Genomic DNA, 13,662 nt, shown 5'->3' on the forward strand with positions numbered 1-13,662 from the left:
CTGAAGTCCAGGAGTGTTCATATTTTAATTATTGTAATTCCTTTTTTTAAAACAAACGCTCATTCCTCTTAATTAATCTCCCTTGGAAAAATCGTTGTTATATATATGCCATTGTAGGAAGTATCCAGTGACGCAAGAGGTCTGGTGTGATTCAGCCATGTATTTGCAAGGAGAGTGCCCATCAAACTGAGATAAACAAATAGCCCATGTCATTTTACCGAAAGACAATCTTCTCCATCTGAACTCTGACTTGCTGTGCTTATTTCTGACTCCTGTCAAAGCTGAGGTGGCTTTGTGGTGAGAAATATAATTAGCTGAAGTCTCAGTTTTGTTTATTTCCAAGCAGATATTTTGGTTTTACCAAACTCTGGCTTCAGATCCACTGTTCATTTGACCAGTAGATTTATACAGGGAGTGTGCACAGTAAGAAATACACATTCTTACATCTTTTCAGGGCCTCAGGCAATACTCAGTCTTCCATGCTGTTGCCCTATGCACTAATAGGTGGTGCTGATGGTATAGGCAGGTGAGTCGGATATAAGGTCCAGTGGGGATGTATTTTCTTTGTATAACCGAGTGTTTACACACTTACTACAAGGAGACAGCTTTCTAAAGGAAGTTTAGCTCTGTAACTTTGTCATGGTAAATCACATGTTGCACTGGAGGAAATGTGAAGGGAAGGGGAGATAATAAAGGTCATCAAATTTTAGTACTGTAGGTTTTATAATACCCAGCCAGTTAGCAAAAAATGGTTTCCAAAGTGACTCTTCTTGCTTATGAAAAAACCTGGGATAAAACATAGACTGGGCAGAAAGATATCTTTAAAGCTTTTCAGAATTTTAAGTGAAGCACAGCTCTTCTCTTCTTGCTTTGTCATGCTGTTTTCCTTCACCAAGGAGTGGTGTAGGTACTAGGAACTGCTCTCTGGTTATTTCATTCCAAAGGTAGAATAATTCAGGTTTTTCTGAACTCCAACCATTCCTCCCCTGGTTTTGCCATGTCAGGGGAAGGAATGGGAAGAAAATCTCCATGACGCTTAGTTAAAACAATCCTAGTTGTTTTGTTCACATGAGGACAAGTCAACCAGTGTCTTCCCTGGAGTAGGTCCCAGCTCCTAAAGCTGTTCTCTATAAGAAGATCCCTATAAGGCCACAAACCACCACTACTGGAGTATTGTGCTTTAACACTTCCTCATGTCTTCTCTACATTCTCCTAACTCACACAACATGCTACTAGCTTTTGTAATGTTTTGTAGTCAAGTTGTGCTGCAGAGGACAGATATAGCAGCCTGCAGCTTTCTTCCACTCCCTGAAGAACCTCTGCTAAGTCAAAAGATGCCCTGGCTTGAGTCTTCTGTCTCTCTCCTAGCCTCACTGCCTTGTACCTTTTCTCTGTGTGTGGACTCTTGGCAGTACTTTGCCTAAGAACGAACATGCACTTTGAAAAAAAACTCTGTATCCAAGAGGACGAGTCCTTGCAAACAATATTCCTGCATTGTTCAAATCCAGAGGAAATGAATGGAGAAGGCACACCAAAGGCTTGATATGGAGGTGAATTATATTCACATGTGTCTGCCAGTTTGTCAGGATCTGCTACTGACTGGTGGGTGTGGTGTTCCTGCTATTCCTTCATGCAGCTCATGAGGCCATTTTCTTCCTTCTCCTACAGATTCCCCAGGTGTTCCTCCAAGTGCCAATGCTCATCATCTTTTCAGAGGGTTCAGCTTTGTTGCCTCCAACTTGGTGCAGGAACCTGCACAGCAAGATGTGCACAAAATCACTGTTCACCCAATTGTGCAGGTACTGATACTGACATTACACTTCACATCTGATGGGCAGATACATATGTGCATAGTGTATTTAAATGGACTCAACATTATCACTGGTATTTCACAGCTACCTAGTGTAGGTAGGAGGTTTTTACATGCAGTGTGTAGGGGGTGGAAAATCAGAATTTTTCCCCAACTTATTCATAAGTTCACGTTCCCCACAACCTTTGCAAAGAAAATAAAAACTGCACTTTATCACAACTTAAATGAAAAGTACTTCTGAATACCAAAAATATTATTCCAATTGTGCACGCAGGGCAAGTAATGAAGTGTTGTTTTTTCACTGAATGCATGTCATTCTCAAGAGTTTTGTCTTGGATTATGTGATGCTGTATTGGCAAAGGGGTTTAATGAACTACTGCTGTAGGTTCCCACAGACACAAGCTCCTGGGTGTAAGAGGCTACTGTACTCCTGTTGCTATTTCACAAAAGCCTGGGTGTACTCACCTAAAGCAGGGTGGCTTGATGGGGGAAAGACTTGCCAGACACTTGGTGCTTTGCTGCCATTCCCGTACAACATGCTATACAGTTGTTGTAATTTAAATGAGAAATAAATTGCTACAAAAGGCTCAATGCATCAGACGAGAAGTGAATGGGGAAAAAGAACTGTGCTGCTTAAATATGCAGCAAATTTTCTCACTGGGAAAAAGTTCCTCTCCTACCCACAACCAGAGGTGTACATGCCTCAAGGGGAGAGCCCCTGTCTGTGGTTTTCATCCCTGTTTTAATAATTTACAGCGGACTATGTTATATTCTTAAAGATGCTATTATGCAACAGTAAGTGAAATGTTAACCAAGCAATTACATACCAGAAATGTTGCACATATTCCTGTGATTTGCTTTGTAAAATTGTATTGAATGTTAACATGCGCATGTCTTATAATGTAGCAGGTTCTGTGTGGACTTTGCTAGCAAGGTTACATATTTAGACAGAGTATTATAAGGGATTTTTAGAGCTGCTGGTCATTTCTTTAGTCCTGGGATGGAATTTGCAGCAAAGCCTTAGATTTGGGTTTCACCATTTAACCAGTCCACCTGCCCAGATATTTTCCAAAGGGCATATGAATTAATAGCTTAAAATCATAACCTCTCACACAAAATCCATAATTAAACATATTCTGAAAAAGACCTCCCATGGTCTGGAGGCACCCCCCATATGTGGGGTATCTCTTTTGAAGACTATGAAGCCATTAGGCCCTCAGTAGTTAGAAATAAGTTTATATTATCAAGATATGTGGGTTTTTCAGGAGATTTGGGCCCACAATTTCCTATGAATTTTTAATAGATGTTGATTTTCTGCATTCCATTGCAGTTTTGCCATTACTTCTACATGGACAACTCCATCTTGTAGACTATGAAAAGGTAAAAAGGGAGAAGACACACTTACTTGTTTAAGTAAAGAGCTTCAGAATTTTTTAACTGGACTTAGAAAAACTGCTGAGGACAAGAGATATCTGTGAAGGAGATGAGAGCAAGCACTTCCTTTAAGAGGAGGCTAATCCTTACTTTTACATACCCATGTTCTGATTACCTTGTTTCTTTTGTCTTTCCCTGTAGCAGTTACATGGGAACAACATTCACTTTACAGATGGATACGAGATCAAGGAAGACATAGGAATTGGCTCCTATTCAGTGTGCAAGAGATGTGTTCATAAAGCTACAGAAACAGAGTTTGCAGTGAAGGTAAGAAAGCCTCTGATAGATGCCAGAAATTGGCTGACTGCTCTTCCAGCCTGGGCACCAGTGTAGTCAGTGGATTTTTTGTTGGCTGATTTCTTGTTGGCAGGTGTTTCTTCGTTTTTTTTCTCTTTTGTAAGACGATAGGTTTCATGATAAACTTATATTATTTCTCACACTTCAATCTCATCAAGTAAAATTCCTGGATGGAAAAAACCTTTGCAGTCTTGCATGGTTAATCACTGTTAATCACTTCAGCCATGGTCCTTGCAAGCTGGGTAAGATTTTTAATAGCTCCTACATTACATCATTGTAAATAAACAAAATAACATGTAAAACTATTGCAAAATTGAAATATCATGTATTCTACTTTCTCAAGTTGTTTAGATCTGGCATAATTAGACAGATTTGTCAGTGAAAACCATGATTACTTACAGAAACTCAGATTTCTTTTTGTCTGGTTGACATTCAAAACCAACATGCTACCCAAAGGAGTGAAAGTCAATCTTCTGCAGAGATTTAAAAATATTGATTTAGTTGAATGTTAAAGACAAGTCAGAGTTCTAAACATGCAGTATTCTTTGAGAAAATGTGTAGCAATTAAAACATTCATGTTAGAAAAGTATTTAATGTTTTTGTTCTTGTACCAAAACGACACAAGTTTAGATTAAATGAGGAATTATTATAATGATTTTGAAAAGACAGGGACAGTTAAGTCAGATCCTTTCATTCTGTAGCATCTCCTGGGAACAGGTTGCAGTACATAGAGAAATGTCTTTACCAAACGTGCAGTAAATAAGAGGATCTGGCTAATTGCCACTCTGCTTTTCTCATTTTAAAATCTTAGAAAAGGTATGTAAACTTTACTAATAAATAAGATTGTGTTTGCTATTAAATAAGATGATGAGAGCTTAGGGAAGTGATCCAAACTGCAGTTCATGAGATAATGAACTCCAGGTAGTAAATAGAATGATATTATTCAGTCTTATTTTCCATTACTGGACTGATGACAATGCAGTAGCCATGAAAATCCTTGAAACTTTTAGTGTTTCCCCATGGTGGCCACAAAAATCTGGAAACCTGAAATGACAATCTGTTGATGTCACTGTTCAAATAATGGTTGATTTTTGTAGGCTACACCATGATTAGGAGCATGGATCTACCAGCAGGTCTGTGGGCTTGCATGTGATTGTTCTAATATTTTCATTTCTAATTAATGGAAAATTTAGAGTTTTCCAGGGTCCAGGTTATTTGTCAACAGATGGCATTACGCTGTAGTAGGTATAGTAGTATTAATTCTGTATAATTACATTACATCTGTGGTGAACAAAATGTATGCTAAATTAAAGTAATAACTTTACTATTTTATTTATATCAAGTATTGCTGACAGTTTTATCAGTGTAAATACAGCCAGTGAGAAACCAAAACAGAAGAACCTTCATCCTCAAAGATATCTGTGCCTGAATCCGAACTGCCTGAACACCAGTGGGTGTTTAGAGAACTTCAGAGGATCCAGAGCAAACTCAACACATGTAGACACTCAAAACTGCAGAAAAGTTCAACACTATAATTGCTAGGTTTATGCTCTTTCCCATTTTTAATAATATTTCCTCTTTTTATTCCTTTCTTCCTCCACTCATGATGATTCTCTTCTTGTCACGTCAGTATGTCTTGATTTTGACTGCCAGTGTAGGCAACATGTGCAGCACCTCAGTTTCTGTCACAGTGTGAGTAAAATGTGTAGCAGATTTGGGGTTGGAGACACTTGGTGGGTTTCTGTTTGTACTGTCTTTCGAGTACATTTAGTGCTGCCTCTTTAATTATTACTCCTACCAATATATTCATTTTACTTTTCTTTCAATGTTATTTTAATTTCATAATAAGATTATATCATTTTGTTATCAGAGTAGCTCACTTTCAAAAAAATTGCACAATGCCACCCATTTCCAGTAATTAGATAGTACAGAAGTTGCAACTGATATTATCATAATTATATATCAGTCCCTTTTGACATGCATTCTTTAACTGTCTCTATAAAAATCACTGTAATTAGGCTCTTTTGATTTCTGTCAGTAAGTATAATTTTCTCAGTGCTCTCTAGTACATAGCATTCATAGGAAAAAGTATCTGCAGTGATTGTGTGATAGGCAGCAGCCCCACTTGCCTTGCACCACCTCATTAAAAGCTCCTTCTTTCAGATGAACTGACAACACATCAGAGAACATCATCCTGTCTCCCCAGGGGAAGCTGGTGATAGGAAAAAAGTTAAGGAAATTATGTGGTGGCATCACTGCAGGAAGACACACATCATGTCACTGTGTAAATAAATAATCCTTCCATGGAGATTGCCACTGACCTTATTTACTATTGCTGTGTGGTGCCATACTGAGGCAGCAGAGTACCTAGCCAGAGTAACTTGAGTCAGAGCTACAGTCAGAAAATCCACTCAGGAAAATGAAACTTTTCCTAGGCCAGAAGCAGAATATATTTATTAAACTGCATTCCTTTTGCTGGCCAGCTGCTACCAATTGGGGGATATCTTGTAGAGATACTTAGATGTCTAGCAGTGCAAAGAAGGTCTTTGCTGGTGTTGTAAAAGCACTTGAATATCGATGGAGGGGCATGAACATAAAGCATACAGGCCAATATGGTCAGCCATATGTTCCATTTATTATTTAATTAAGTCAACTTTTATACAGTTTAGATTGTTTTGGGCACATGCTTACAACAAGGTGATTGGATAGCTCAGTCTGTACACGCGTCTCATGTCTCCAGTTCATTGGACCTGATGTTCTGTCCACGCGACCTGAAATCATACTTGGCGTGTAGAGGCCTTCATAATTAGGGGCTTTCTGAAATCTGCAGGTGTACCTTTATCTGTACTTTCTCAAGGCTTTCTTGCTATAAACATACTATGTTCTCAAACCTTATAATTAGACACACAGCTAACAAGTATAAACATTACATATTTTCACACAGTCTATAAGTATAAACGTTACAGCTTACAACTTCTAAAGTCATGTCAAGCAAGGCCTACAGAAATGCAATAGAAATTGTTCACACAATTTGAATCCTGCAACACTTGAACAGATCTGGAATTTCACTCATTTAAGAGTTCATTTTGATTAGGCACATCACTCACTGGGGTGCTTTTGGAATTTCCCCTAGACACCTCTCTGCACCTATAGGCAGCTGTGCTTCCTATGTAAATCCAATCATTGAGCCTGCAGAAGAAGAGAATTTTCTATTCCCTCTTCTTCCATGCCATCTGTAAAAAATGAAATGCTAATAATAAACTCTAAACCTATTTTAGATATGCCCTTGGGTTCCTAACTGCAGTGTTTCAAAATTCAGACTTACATCTCCGTTTCTGAGAGCATTTCAACACCATGCAACAGAAAACTGTGTAGACAGCCAAATTTCCTGCAAACTGAGTCTACTCTGAAACTAGTAGCCACCTACCTGGTCAGTGCAGGTAGATGTTGGTTAGTCTATGTATCATATTCTACTGCTCTGAGGCTTTATTTCCATCTCATTCCCAAGTGAAAAAAGTATAAAGTTATAAAATACAAGTACGTATATTGTTCATTCTTCTGAATCACAGAATCACAATATATTCTGAGTTGGAAGCTGGTAGAAAGAAGAGATATGGGGAAAAAAGAGTTTCTCCTTTGATGGGCCTCGAATGTGTTTCACATTCTTCTGCTATAATATTGATCATTCTGACTGAAAAAGGCCTAATGATTTTTAATAGGAAAGGGAATATTAATAGTTACAGGCTTCACATGGGTGTAAATGTAATAGTGAGGTCAGAAGCAAACGAAAATCAGATCAAACTACTTCAGCCACATCAGTATCTAGAGAAAATAAGTCAATTAAGTAAAAGAATAATGCTAGAGGAGATGAGAGGGGTTTCTGTGGGTGGAAGAAAGTTTGCAATGGAAGCCTAAACAGATTAAGAGCTCTCATTTGGAGTTCAGAGTTCTTGGTGAATCAGATTTTTCAAAACCTGCCAGAGATTTGATGCAATTAGCATATTCCAAATGTTTTTCTTTACTTAAAACCATTGCACAGCTTTCAAGATTGGAGCACTAGTGAAACTTTCAAGCTGGATTTTTAGATGTGCTTCTTACTGATGCCAGATTAAGTAAAGTTGAAAAGGACTTGATTGCATCTTCCTTTTTCTAAGGATTTATCTATTTAGATTGACTCCTTACCCTCAGGAGGGATTACTGGTGGGTAATAGCCAAGTAGAAACTGCTCCTGCTATGGCCTGTTCTGCCCCCAAAACAGTAACTGCCCCAGCCCAGACGCTGCAGAGGTGGGTGGTTTAAGTGCCAGATTCAACACCTTGATGTCAACCATCTTCTTCTCCAGGTCACAAGAATATCTAACTGATTAAGCCTTGTGGATTTTCAGTCCCTCCATGCTGTTAGAGCCAGGGTGAACAACTAGGTAAAAGCACAGGGTATGCATTTTTCCTTCCTTTGAAGAAGAAAAACGTACCATAGATATAGTCCCTATTGACAAGTCCAATTTTGCAGATGCCAACATTACAGTGGAATTTGGATCTCAAAACAAATGTAAATTTCATTACTTTTTCCTATCTCCGTAATGTACTAACCAGCTGTTAGGCTCCAAATGTTCCAGAGTTGTGAGCAAAGCCAAAGTTTGCAGTCAATGTCTGCCACTGGGGTACAAGTTAGTGTATGCTAGAGTCCTAGTAAGTCCTACAGTTCATATATAATTCTGGTAATTACCAAGCACTGAAAGCACATCTATCTAGCATGTTTTGTCTAGGCAGATTGGAGAGAAGGTGCATTTTAATTAGCTACACAAATTCAATACTGGTGGAGAAGTGATGTTAAAAAAAATAGAAATCAGTACCTCATGAGAGCTGGTTTTAGTAGGCCTGTGCAATCAAACTTGTTGTATAACTCTATTTATTTGCTAATAACAGTGACATAGTCAGCAAAACTCATATAAATTCCAGAGTTGTTTCATAATTTCTTTGAACTTTATTTTCCTCTTCCATTGATGCTTCACAGTTATGGTTTGGTTGTTTTTAGGTGGCTAGCCTAAGTAGATAAAATTGCACGCTAATGTGAAGACAGGAGCTTACACAGTAGTATTTAGTGTCTCTACAACATTTTCGCCTTATCAAATTATCTGTGAAGAGCATATCTTTTGCCTCTGAACGTCATACCAATGATTCTGAAAGATACTTTCCAATATTTTTTGAGAAAATATCTCTGACTGCAGTCTCTCCAAAAGGTTTGATTCCTATTTGCTTTTATTTCCTGAATGATATGTAATGAAGCTGTTTAGTGTACTCAATAATTCATAGGATGGAAATACAAATATTTGAATACCAGCATCAGACAAGCATTTCATAAATACGTTCCTAGTGTAGTTAAAGTTTCATTAATAAAATTAAAAAGCAAACCTATGGATTTCTCTCTTACTAACATTCTTGCATATGAGTTTTTCCTGTAGTACCTACTACACCCTGTGGGACTATGTGCACTTTTGGTATTCATGGTTTAAAACAGAATATAAACAAATTAGAGAAAATATATAGCAAAAAATATGCAAGAATTACAAGGCAAGCTCTATCTAGAGAGCTACAAATATGTATGACATAAGACAGACAAGAGTCTGGTGGGACACAATCAAAATCTATAAATATCTCTAAGGTGATATAAATGATAGATGACAACCATTTGGCTGCTAAAGACGTCAAGACAAGACAGAATGTCTTGAAGCTAAAAAAGGGAGTTTCAGAAAAGAAAAAAAGTCTGATTGTGAGAGCAGTTGGTTAAACAGACTCTACAAGGACATAACCGAGATGTCCTCCCCCTCACATGCGAAGAAGTTCGGTTTGTCATATTAGTGGAAATGTAGCCTTACAAGTGCAGGATCAGAAGTACAAGACCCCTTCTTACCTTGATAAACTACTGAGAACACCTAGCATGTTTTCCCCAAAATTTGGTTTATAAAGCTGGGCATCAGGAAATACTGTGGTCCAGACACTTCAGTAAAAAATGTTTTTGACTGTCTGAAGCATACTCAAGTTTCTTGGCAGTGTGGCACCAGATTCTGTAGGCTATAGGGTGCCATGTAGGAAATACAGGCTTTTGAGCAAATTTAATCACAAATCTGTGACATTCTTTGAACATCTATAGGGCGGGCTGTCTTCTAGAGTGCTCTGCAAAGAAACCAGCATTAATAGCCCTAGTAAGGGCTAGTTATTGTACTGAGTGATTACAAACAGTATGGAGGGTGACCTCTAGATACGGTGGAAAAAGAGAATGATATACAGTAAAATGGATGAAGTACCAAAGGAGTAATGGATAAAGTTGTCTAGGAGGATCTTATGTCTGATCTGTGAGAGTATTTTTGAAGGCTTTCTTGGTTTCCCCATTACAAACAACTCTATCAAAGGGCTTGACTTCCACACTGGACCAGGGCCACTCTGTACAATTTCACTCACCACAGTAGGAGGTAACATAGCATACTTTACATGGTGTCCTCATTTTTAAGATTTGGGTTTACTGAAATACCTGCAGAACTTCAATGAGTTCTTCAATCACTTTTCTACTGTTTTGATTTGACTGTGTCGAGATAGGAGTTGATGATCCTGATGAGTCCCTTCCAACTCTGCATATTCTGTGATTTCTGCCAGATACTCTCCCTGTAGAAATAAGTCAGTTCTTCAAGGAGGCACCGCTCAAATACACAGAGTCCAACAGCTTCAGAAAGGATAGGCCAGTACAGAATGCTGGGCTCTGCTTGAAGGACTTGGGAGAAGGCAGGGCAGAGAGGCAGGGTTGGCCTGAGCACTTCTCCGAGTAGCCAGCTTGTTTCTAGCAGTGAGAACCATTGCTGGTTTTTGGGGTTAATGGGATCAAAGCACTGATTAAGTCTTAACAAAATAATCAGAAAGGGCAGATAGAAATACAGAAGTGTGTGCAGGCCACATCTTAGTCTTATCTTCAAAGCAAATCTTAGATGTGCAGTGGTGGTACATCCCCTCTGGTGTAAGGATTCTTGCAGCCTCCTTCCCATTTGGTCACAAAGCTCACAGTGTCTCTCTCCATGGCATGGCTGAACCTCTGAAGAATGTGAAAATATGGTGTTTTTTTCTGCTAAGTAGATCTTTTCTGAGACCTAGGGTCAGGCAGCAGTTTCTCTACAGCTTAATAATATCATGTTTCTCTTAGCTAGCTTGCTTGCCAAATACCTAAAGTATTTTGGACAGAATTTGGTCCTTCATGGCTCTGTTTCTCTTTTGGGGCCACTCAAACGATGTTTCTTGTATTTGTCTTCCATATTGATGTAATAATTTTCCCCTTTTATAAGTTCTGAATATGATACACTGGTTTCCAAAGCTTTTTGTAAAAGAAGATGGGAGTAGCACTGCAGTTATTTTACAGGCTGAAAACTCATCAGTCTGATCCAAGGTTGTGTGCTGAGCAGAGCAGACTAAAACACAGTGTAGAGCCTTTCCCACCAAGCTATTCTGCCTTCAGAACTGCAGACTTCTCCCAAAAATGAGCTTTTCTGTTTCACAAGTGCTATTGGAATAAATTTGTTATTGTTTCTGCAGTGCTTAGAAAATGTGTACTACCATATTTGATTAATTACCAAGTACTACAGTGCCAGCTGACAGCTTAGGAGTGCCAAGTCAGCAAACAGTGGCAGCAAGTGGGCATGCTATGTGTGCAGAAATGTTTAGTGTCTCACCTGCATGGCTTGATCTGATGGGTAGTCCTTATTTCAGAAAATTATTGCTAATTAGGCTTGTTTCTTTTAATATTCAGTTTACTGGTTTTGAAAGATTTAAGCATGGATAGAGGGAATGAATTTCTGGAGCTAATCAAATCTAATGGCAGAGCAAATAGTCCCTCAGAAACTATCAGGCTTGGAAAAGTTCTCCTTGGAGACATCTTAAATGTAAAATTATACCATGTCCTTTTAAATAATATTAGCCTTTCTGCAGTGATTTTCATCCACATCCAGCTTGAGTAATTTGACATCAAAAAAGGAATCAAATTAAAACAGATGCTTGGCATGAATATGGCTTATTTTTAGAAGGAAATATTACTGAAATGGAAACCCGTACATTTTCCAGAAGCACAGAACTGCAAAACTCTGTTTCTGTGACACTTGCATTGGAATTAATATTGTAGGCGAAACTGTCAGGTTAAAACCTCTGCATGCTGTCACACCTCCTTTCTTCAGAAGAGATGCAAATCCCGCCTACAGTCAGTTCCACTAGTGGTGCCCTGAATTTTCAAATACATCATAGAGTACACATAATGTGAAAAGGGATACAAAATTAATTCCCCCTTTGCTCATCCCTCTCTTCCCAGAAAAGAAAAGGATTTTTACAGGGAGTATCACATCACACTATGTAATGAATCTGTTCCTAAAGGTGATTAACCCATGCTCACACTCCAAACAGTCTACAGAAAAACCTTCGAAGTATGTAATAGAAAATAAAGCAGCTTTAAAAAGCCTATGAAACTCTCTTCCTTCTCCATGCTTTTTTTCATAAAGCCATTAAAAGTTCCCTCATGCTGGTCAAAAGGAGCTTTACATCATCCTGCTTCCTAAACACACTGGCAGCCTCAGCTGTGGCCATTCAAGGTATTGCAAGGACCAGGTGTCTGCCCTGACCTTCTGCTGGACTTCTTGTTGCTGTAGATGGAGCAGGGGATTGGGACTGTGCCAGAGGCTCAGCTGCCCTGCTTCACACCCCTGTATCTCAGTTTCAGCTCCTAGGAAAGGTCACTTGGGGCAGATGAAGACAAGGCAAACACTGATCCCATTTGGACTGGGGGCAAAAAAGAGCTATGCCTTATGCCTCTGCAGTATGATCCACTAAAACTCCTCAGTCAAAGCCCCATAACCTACCCTGCACCTGTGCTGTAGGTTCTAGCTTTAATGCTTCCCAATATTTGTGGATTGTGTTGTGCAATAAATCTACTAAAATAAAATGGAGAATTTTTGCTGCAGTCCATGGTAGTGGCAAACACCATGGTGTTAAGAGTTAAACCACCATGCCAGTACTAGGTACATTCAGCTTCCCCAAGAAGGGAGATACCTACCATCACCCATTTCAATTGATGTGATTTAGACAGAGCCTTTGAGTCCTGTTTCACTGAAGGGGAATAAATCAAGTCAGAGCCAAGAAAATGTTTCAATGCAGTCTTGTTTGTTCATTAAAGATACACAAAGTCCTTTCTACCCAGCACAGAAAGACCCAACAACAGACAGCAGTTTCCTTGCTGCTAGCTCCATCTTGGGGACCCCTGGTGGCCTAGTGGTTAGCATGCAGGACTCTCACCTCTGCAACCCAGGTTCGAATCCCAGCCAGTCCCCCGGGCAGATGGAGCCCATTAGCCCTGTAAGGCCATCCATCTATGAGAAGGTCACTCTAAACAAACCTACATCCTGAGAACCTCACTGCCATTGTCCAAGCGTGCTTGGCCCCAGCAGATGAACCTTAGGATTAAAGGGTGGGCTCAGTTCAGCGCAGGCTGTGTCTCACCTAAAAAATCCATTGCGCAGGCTGGAAAGGTAAAAAGACCTTTCCCCAAATCTTCGTTCGCAAAGAGTGGCCATTGTTATTAGCTCCATCTTAGCCTGACAAGTGTCCTGTCCTTTCTCATCGGGCCCATATTACTGCTCTTCCCATCAGTGCATCTCATGTTTCTTTTCTGTCTTCTTTCTCACTCTCTTGCTTTTCTTTCACCTTTTCTTTTAGATTGTTCATTTTCCAGACAGCAAAGGCAGTTAAACCGTGTCCTCCTACTTCTTGCCTTTTTCCGGTCTCACAATTGTAGTGATGGAGAACTCTGCGTGAGAAACACAGCCATTCTCCATTCTCCTGCACAGTCAGTCAGGTTAATTTCAGTGTTTGAAAAAGCAATTTGTATTAACATGGCTGGCTCTGTGAAAGCAGATTAGGGAGTGCTCACAGATACCATTTCTTTGGCAGGGCTGTAAAGGCTGTAAGTCCCAGTTGGTGGGTGGTATCAAACAACTGAGAACTCGTAACATCTTCTAATGGCATAACTAGGTCCAGAAGAAGAAATTTATCTACATGGTTGGAAGCATGCAAATACCTTCAAAAAACTGCAACAAGCAA

The 13,662-nt window shown here is 39.3% G+C and overlaps 1 protein-coding gene across 10 annotated transcripts in view; it reads left to right on the forward strand.

Annotated features, from left to right (window-relative positions):
- RPS6KA2 (ribosomal protein S6 kinase A2) overlaps positions 1–13,662 on the forward strand; it is a 283,503-nt gene that overhangs the window by 248,597 nt on the left and 21,244 nt on the right. For all 10 annotated transcript variants that reach the window (XM_027686577.1, XM_027686606.1, XM_027686594.1 and 7 more), the window contains 2 exons: positions 1,669–1,799; positions 3,386–3,511. In XM_027686577.1, coding sequence (XP_027542378.1) covers positions 1,669–1,799; positions 3,386–3,511 — 257 coding nt within the window. The remainder of the gene's footprint in view (positions 1–1,668; positions 1,800–3,385; positions 3,512–13,662) is intronic.

This window comes from Neopelma chrysocephalum, unplaced genomic scaffold, assembly GCF_003984885.1.
Source record: "Neopelma chrysocephalum unplaced genomic scaffold, ASM398488v2 Primary Assembly neopelma1_23, whole genome shotgun sequence".
Taxonomy (NCBI): Eukaryota; Metazoa; Chordata; class Aves; order Passeriformes; family Pipridae; genus Neopelma; species Neopelma chrysocephalum.